At 47.5% G+C, this 8,496-nt stretch overlaps 1 protein-coding gene across 1 annotated transcript; it reads right to left on the bottom strand.

Annotated features, from left to right (window-relative positions):
• Nucleotides 1-3,782: 3,782 nt before the first annotated feature.
• Il9 (interleukin 9) lies at nt 3,783-6,894 on the bottom strand. The gene is made up of 5 exons (XM_036188687.1): nt 6,772-6,894; nt 6,631-6,666; nt 6,513-6,545; nt 5,263-5,394; nt 3,783-3,902 (listed from the first exon to the last, which is right to left on the bottom strand). Exons 1-5 carry the CDS (start codon nt 6,892-6,894, stop codon nt 3,783-3,785), a joined length of 444 nt encoding a protein of 147 aa, XP_036044580.1.
• Nucleotides 6,895-8,496: the final 1,602 nt, after the last annotated feature.

An 8,496-nucleotide genomic window follows, 5' to 3' on the forward strand; every position in this document is an offset into this window, starting at 1 on the left:
GCAAACACCCACTGTCGTCTTTTACCTACTGTTGGAATCTTCAGCAGGCACTACGGACAGAAATAGGTTTGGGGACTATAAAGTGTCCTGTAGAGGTTGGAAGACAGTGCGTGAGGGGGGGACTTTTTCTGATGTGTCTTTGTTTCTGTCTGCCTTCCTCTCTGAATCTGTGCTGCTTAGCTTTTGTCAGGAGGTTGACACAGGGTGGCTGCATCTGTGTTCCCTGAGCCTGGTTGCTGTGAAACCCTGAGAGCCGTAGCTGCTCCTTTGTGCCTCCAAGTGAACATCTCATAAAACATGCTTGGAGTGGGGTAGATGCAAATCTTGAGCAAATCTTTGCATGCTCGGGGCACATGACAGGTTATTAGTTCAGGTTCTAACTCCCATAATCCCCTCTGCTAAGCTGATGTCAAAGAAGATTCCAGAAGCATGTGATTGCACAGTGGAATCCAGAGAGCCAGACATCCAGAGAAGTATGGTTTCTGGCCTCTGGTTAAGCATAAAGAGAACTCACTAGGCTCAGTTCCTCTGAGCATGGAGGGGACCCAAACTGGGTTTGGGGCCACAACAAGAACCATCATTCTAGCCTCCTGCCTGAGTACTTCCTAGCTCCACATAATCTCCCTGTCCTGCCCAGCTGGCACCTGTATGCTTATGATGGCTGCTGAGTAATCAGATCACATCCTCAGGTGTGCAGGATGTAGGTGCACCTTGTTACCCACCCCTAACCTCCGTTCTACCCAATACCTGGGGAAATGTGATTTTGCCACTTTGTTCAGCTCAAGATGAGCCCCTTCTTCCCCAAAGGAAACTTGGGGTCCTGGGGTTGGGATGCAGGGAGAGGGATTCTCCAGGTAGTCTCTGTTGTATCCTCTGGGGTTTTGGAACAAATCTGCCAGTGACTTAGCCACCTGTGCAGGGCAGCAGTCTTACCCATTTGAACAATGTGCTTCTGAGCCTCAGCTCTCTCATTTGTCCAATGAGAATAGTCATATACAACTGTTAGTGAATACCCCATGGGGTCAATGTGAGGATCCAACTCACTATCCTACAAAACACAATTAGTACAGCCTGACACTCAGCAAAACAAAGCACCGTTTTTCTTCTCCCTTCTCCAAGGTGCTTCTTGATAGAGTCCAGCTCTCCCAGTACAGCCCATCTCTCTCCAGGTGAGGCCTCCTCAGAGTTTGCCTGCCAGTGGAGTCTTATCTCACACAATTTTACAGAAAGGCCGAGGGGAAGCACCCGGCTGGCAGGTGGTTTTGATGTGGCGATGAGCTGCAGTTGACATTGCTCAGTTCTTCTCCTGTAGCAGTAGTTTGTGTTGTCAGGCTGATTTCTGAGCCCATCCCAACCACCAGCACCCTCCCCTGCCTACAGTCCCACTGAGGTCAGTGCAGACTGCAAACCACACTGAGTGGTCTGACTCAGAAAACCTAGATGCAGGGGAAGCCACTGGGGTTGCCATGTAGCCAGCCAGCCAGAGAGTTTGCAGAAGTCTCTGTTCCTCCTGGAGATGACCCAGAGCCAGGTAGAGTATACGTGAGCCTTGAGCGGGAGCAAAGTGTTTTGTTCACGCAGCTCCTCAATCCTTTATCACCTTCCTGAAACCTAAACAGCTCAGCCAACTCAAGGTTGTTGTGACTCATGTGACTGTAGACCTTGACCACTCTGTGTGAATGTTCTTTGGTTTCACTGCAGAATATTGATACATTTAATTACAGAATTTTGCCCCAGGCCTTGCTGTGGGTGTTATGTAACACGTGGCAGATGAATTGTGCATTAACTTTTGAAAGGGCTAAAAAGCTTGAAATCTGAACCCTGCCTGACTCTTGCCTTCTGCATAAGTGAGTGGCTTTCTGGATAAGCAGGTGTGCATTGGGCTGTGGTCAGAGGACACAGCATGGGAATCTTACATAGAAGAACAGAACAGAACAGAACAGGGCAGGCAGAGTGATGGGCTGGCAAGCAGAACCAGCTGGAAGTGACTCTAAGTTTTCACCAGATGTTTCTTGTGAACATCTCCAACCTAGAAAGCTTCGACGTTAATGCTTATAAAAAAGAAATACTAGTGTCTACTTCCTACCAGTCTTTAGTGATTAAGTAAGGTTCTCCCTTCCAGTCCGAAAAGAATGCCTAATGTAATGTTAAGTGCTCAACACTAATGGTTAGTGTAAGTGTGTGGCTTACTAAACTCCCTCAGCATTTCTAGTGTATCACACTTTGAGTGATAAGTTTGGAAGGGGTAGGGAAAGGTGCCTTGTTTTGGGGGATCCACAGGCCAGACACCAGACATGACACACATACTCAGACACCTTCCCTGTTCATTTCACTGTGTAGAGTCAGGAACCTAGTTTTGGAAGCTTCGCTCATGAAGAACGAACCCAGGGTTCCCCACATACCTCTGTGTCAGCAGAAGGAGGGGAGAGGGCCATTCTCTCTGCCGAGGACTTTCACCTGTCCTTGACCCTGTGTCCACAAGTCCACAGTCAATGCTAAAGGGGCCAAACAGAAGGTCTGAAGTCTTTTCCATCCTATGTAGGCAGGTAGCATAAACTGACCCTTGACCTGCCTAGCGATGTTGCAAAGACACCCATAGAATGTTCTGGGTCCAACCTATCCATCAGGCACGCATATTCCTTGACTCAGTTCCAATTGCGCCCTGGCGTCTGGAGCCCCATCATCCATTCCGCCCATATTCACACAGTGCCTGCTCCAAGACAGCTCAGTACTAGAACAGGAGTGAACAAACCAGGTCCCTGGAGAGCTGGCACATGATCTGGAGAGCTGGCCTTGCAAAGGTTGTGAGCATTATGGGATAGAGGCCAGAGTGGACACTGGGGTAGGGTGGGTAGAGGGTTTGGGTGAGGGGAATGGCTACACCCACACTCTGCCAGCATGCAGTGTGGTTTGAGGATTTCTGGGGTTTGCCCACTAGACTTTGCAGGTTGACATGTGGTGGGTGCTTCCTGAACAGCTTTGGGTAAATAGACCATGTTGATCCCACACTTCTTTGCTTCAAGCTCTAACCTGAGGTCCTACTCTGTGACTCATCTCCAGGCCCACTGCCAGCCTCTTATGTAAGCCATGCCTCCATTCATTTTCATTTTTAAAAATTATATGTAGATGTGGGAGGGGGCATGTGCACATGAATGGAGGTGCCCTTGGAGGGCAGAGGCACCATATCTCCTGGAGCTAGAGTTACAGATGGTTGTGAGCCTCCTGACAAGGGTGTTGGGAACTGAACTCTTTCTCTGGATGAGCAGCAAATGCTCTTGACCACTAACACATCTTTCCAGCCCCCACACTCCCAAGGAGTCACTCAGCCCTTGGACTCACCAAACAATGGCCCTTCCCACTTTGGGTCCACAGTTTGTTTCCCGGGAACGACCCCCCTTGGTAATTTGGTATGTCCTGTGCCTCCCCCAGGCGGCTCCAGGATTGTCACCTTTCAGACTGTCCCCACAAAGCTGCTAACCCACAGGCCAGTCAAGGCTTAAGCCTCTAGTTCTGGGCTCAGGCTTATGACTCTGCTTATCACCAAGCCTTTGATCTGTTCCACCTCTGACCACACTCGAAGCTGTTCTGAGCAGCACTAATGAGAAAGCACGTGGAGGCAGCTGGTATTTCTGCTTCCCCGTGGATCTCTATTCCAAAAGCCAACGTGGAACAAAAGCACGGAGCTGGCTTTGGTCTAGAATAGCTGAGTTTATTTCTTCATTGTAACAATTAAAGAGGAAAGGCTTTATAAATTCAATAAATAGAATAAATAATATTCATCTTCATGCTCGGTGTTTCGGCGCTTGCTCCCTTGCCTTCTGGAATGTCTGCTGGAGACTCTTCAGGAACGACAAGGTGTTGCCTGCCATGGTCTGGTTGCAGGGATTTTCACAAGAGAAAAACTGCAGCGAGGGAGAGGACATACAGTAAGCAACTGCCGTCGGGTATGCCTAGCAGCCCCAGGACCGTCTCCCCAAGCTTGGGGACCAGCTGATGGGCAGCGGAGAGAGGAGTGAGATGTGGGGAAAATAAAAAGGTGCTCCTGGCACAGCTAGTATTTGGAAAGACTGTGTAGAGGTTAATCTGGGGTCAGGATTCCAGGAGTCTGCATGCATGCATATGAATATGTCACACACACACACACACACACGCACACGCACACGCACGCGCACGCGCACGCGCACGCGCACACGCACATGCATGCACGCATGCACATGCACACACGCACATGCACACACATGCACTTCTCTAAATGTCATTAGGGAAAATCTTGGGTTCCTCTGAGAACTAAATATCTATACACTTTTTATCTCCCTCCCTCACCCCCATCCTTTCAAGGTCACTTTATAACACAGTAGTTCTGAGTGAGGCTTTGCATTCACATAGACCAGAGTTTAAGTCCCAACTTTGTCTCTTATTAAACACAATCGCATCAGAAAAATAAGTCTCCTGGGTATCACCGTTCTCCTTCAGCAGGGGTGACAGAGCTAAAACTGGCCTCTAAGGCAGGTGCTCAGCCTAACAGCACATGTGGTACAGCTAGGGCAGATGCCACTGTGGACATATCTATATGACTAGACTGGCCAACCACACCACTTTGTACTACTGATGCTCCCCTATGCATACCAAGGCACAGAGGCCCACCACTCCCCAGGAACCAGGGCACGTGCTCATAGTGTTTAGGGTGGGTAGCAAGTTCCTACCTAGACCTTGGTGTCTTTCTGTCTTTCTTTTTCTTTTCTTCTTTTCTTTTTTCTTTCTTTCTTTCTTTCTTTCTTTCTTTCTTTCTTTCTTTCTTTCTTTCTTTCTTTCTTTCTTTTTTTATTTTTTAAACAAACCTTTTGAGCCATCCAACAAACAAACAAAAAATCCTGACTTAGAGGCTACCACATCCTTGGTTAGTATGATGAGGCACAGTCTGACTCTAGAGAGCAACTTTTGATTATAACAGGATGAATTCTTTCATCATCCAACAAGCAGAGAGAAGACATTGGCCACACGGGTGTCGGTGGTTCCATTTAACCAGGGGAACCATGGAGTCCAGAGCAGCTCCTACTTCTGGAGTCTTGTTTCTGGTTAGATTTCTTACCTGCCCCCTTCCAGCCTGGCTGCCGACTCTAACTACCATCCTTTCTCATCTGCTCGGAGACAAGCAGTCATGTTGCTTCAAGCTTTCTGCTCCAGCTCGGACCCAAAGGCCCCACTCCTTCGGTGTCGGCATTCCCTCAGAAATCAGCTGTCACACGCAAACATAGAACTCACCGGACACTTGATGCTCTTCAGGCCTTCAACTGTCCTTTTTACCCGAGTGAACAAAATGGAGAATCTGGATTTCTGTGTGGCATTGGTCACCTGTGACAGGCCCTCCTGGAAGCACGGTGTGGTGCAATCATCCTGGTAAATGATAAGGGCTTAGGTAGAGGGGTCGTGAAAACTGTCTAGGACAGCTTTGAGAAAGAATCACCAAGAGAATTTTAAAGAGCATCTTCATTTGAACAGTGTCGCCCAAACTCATGCTGTTTTCCCATCTTAGGAAATGATCTTAAGTAATTTAAGGTGAATCACTTTCTAGTGACACCTCCAGAGGAGATTCTGTCCAGGAAATGTGGGCCTGATGCCCTGACAGAGGCTGTGCTGCGTCTGGTCTGCCTTGCACCTGGTGGCCCTGTCCAGGTCCAGTGGCTGCGAGTTTGAAAGTCCAGAAAAGGAAAAGCCTTTCTCACACCAGCTGAGACATGCCATTGGATAGGGCTCATGTTTCAGACAAGCTAAACTCCTACTCTGAGAAAGGAGGGAACAGGCTGGACCCTTTCCTAACCACAGACCCCAAAGGATGGGGCGTCTGTCCTCCACAGGGTTGCAAACCCGGCTTCTTCCAGGCCCAGCTTGCAGCGTGAGCCCTGCAGAGGTCTGGCTGAAGCTCTCTCATCTAAGCAGCAGTTAGAACAGGACCCCAGCCTCCCTGTTCCAGTTTCACTGCCACAGTAGCAGCTGCTCTCTTGGGGTCCCATTTGGTCCCCAGCACCAAACTTTGATGCTCCTAGAGGACAGTTGGAACCATTGACAACCACTAAAAACCCAGCAGGAAAATGAAGGAAGAAAAAGAGGTGGGGGCAGGGAGGAGGAGGAGCTAGAGAAAGGAGAGGTGTGTGTGACATCCAGATAGTCCATGCCTGGTGCTGTTACTTTGTTTCACAAACTGGAGTCACCAGCATATGAATCAGAAAGCAATATCCATTTTTTTCATTTTTGTAAATGGCCATTTATCTCAAGATAGTCAATAATTTTTAGACTCTGAAAAATATTTAAAATTTTCAAGGGCCATGAAGTTAACTTAAACATATAGATATGTGTATAATGTATATATAAACATACACGTTTTAAAGGTGGGGGGTCTATACTATAACAGTTACACTTAAATAATAATTTAAAATTTAGAATGTCAAGTAAATTGTGTTATTTTTCTTTAAAGCTTAAACAGAGTCCCAGTGATCTTTTTCAATTACACTTACAGATGGGATGGGAAGACACAAGCAGCTGGTCACCTGCAAGAGAGAAATCTCAGCATGAACATTCTAGCTGTGAATGTTAAGACAGATTTGGAAGGCTCTCAAGAAATCATTCACTCACATTGGTGCTGCAGCTGCATTTTGAGGCTGGGTCACCCTACAGTAGGCAAAGAGATGATAATTCCGAGTGAGTAGAGTGCCTTGTCTCATCCTCCGGGGATGGCTCACACAGTTGCCAGCTCCCCCCAGCCCCATAATCTACCTGCAGCTTCTCAATAAGGAAACTGGTGTCTCTGATCCCCAACTTGGTGTCGCATTTCCGGTCCAGCACAGAACCAAGAGAACCGAAGAGCAGAGCAGAGGCAAGGATGGAGGCCACAAACATCTTGGCAGGAGTCTGGAGCTCAGCCTGCTGGTACCTTTCAGGCTAGCCGTATTTAAAGCTCTTCAAACCGGGAAAAACCCTGACATCAAACTGATACCCAGTGCCCACTTTTTCTCTGTAAAGTTGAGGCCAATTGATATTGAAAAATAATCAGTCTGAGTCACTTGACAAAGATTGTTTTGTGCCAGGAAATACCATTCCTCAGAAAAGATGCTTTCAAATTGGGTTCTGAAATGCTAAAGGAAAAGTTAAAGATCTACCCCCACCCCCTTCTAAAGGCAGGAATTCTGGTTGTGAGAATCAGAACACTTTCCATGAAGCCCAGGTCTGTGTTTTCCCCTTTGCATTAGTGGAAATGCTGATAGACAGTTCTAGTGTTGTAATGAAGGGGTCACACTGGGGATATCAGGGGAAAGCAGGGCACCCCTCTCTCTAATTGGGGTTTTCCTCAGGTCATGGTAGCCTCAGTTTACTATATGATTGCTTAGTTACTCAAAGTCTCTCAGGCGTAGGAACATAAGCCTCTGAGAACTGAATCTATGAAGGCTATGCTCTATAAGCACAGGAATGCTGCAACTGTTCTTGCTAACATTGGCCTTGATGATCCTTAGACTCTTTACAGACCATGTGTAGCCCTGGGTAACACCAGGTTAAAAATACAAAACAAAACTCAGTACTAAAACAGGGTACTGCTTAGTACTGGGGCACTTACAGCTGTGAGCCCCTGTCCCAGGTACTTGATATAAATGAAGCCTTCAAGTGAGATGGGTACTAATTTGCCATCTTCATGTCTCCCCCTTAAGCCATTGTAAACATTTTAGCTTCCAGATTCCCTAGTGTGGTTATGTCTGTTGACCTCTTTCGCAGTTATGCTCATTACTATGACTGGAAGCAGACTCTGTGGCCCACAGATGTAAATACAACAGATTTCCTCAATATTGTATCCATAGGGAAACTGAGGCACAGAGAAGCAAGTAATTTGCCCAAAGTCATACAACTAGGACTCTGTAGATTCTGTATTGAAAGTTACAAGTGCAGGATTTTGGGGGTATAAAAATAGAACTCAGCTAGGCAAGTGTGCTGTACCACTAAGCTACACCTTCCCGAGCAAGGGTACTGCACTGCCAGGCTACACCCTCTTTGGTCCCCAAATGCATCTTTAAAAATCCTCTACAATGTATTTATGGAATATTACTACTGCGGTGGATGTGTATGGAATCGGGAGTCAGTTTGGAGGAGTCGGTTCTCTCCCGCTGCCTTGTCTCTGAGGCAGGGTTTTTTGTTCTTGCTGTGTTGCTCCAGGCCAGTGGGCCCTCAAGTTTCTGGACAATTCTGTCTCTTTTCTCGCTGTAGGCATTCTGGGGTTACAGATGAGCACCACAGCATCGCGCTTTTCCACGTGGTTTCTGGGAATCGAGCCTGGGTTGGCAGGCTGTGGAGCTGGTGCTTTTCTCAGATGATCCACCTTGACAGTCCTAAGGGCTTCCCTGTCCTGCCCACGCCCAGGTGTATTCCTGAATCTTCATGGTCTGGCTCTCCAGTCCACTCTCCATGCTGAGACACCTAGAGACTCAACCCGACTAAATGCTCGTCAATTGACTT

The sequence above is a fragment of the Onychomys torridus genome, chromosome 5 (genome assembly GCF_903995425.1).
Source record: "Onychomys torridus chromosome 5, mOncTor1.1, whole genome shotgun sequence".
Taxonomy (NCBI): Eukaryota; Metazoa; Chordata; class Mammalia; order Rodentia; family Cricetidae; genus Onychomys; species Onychomys torridus.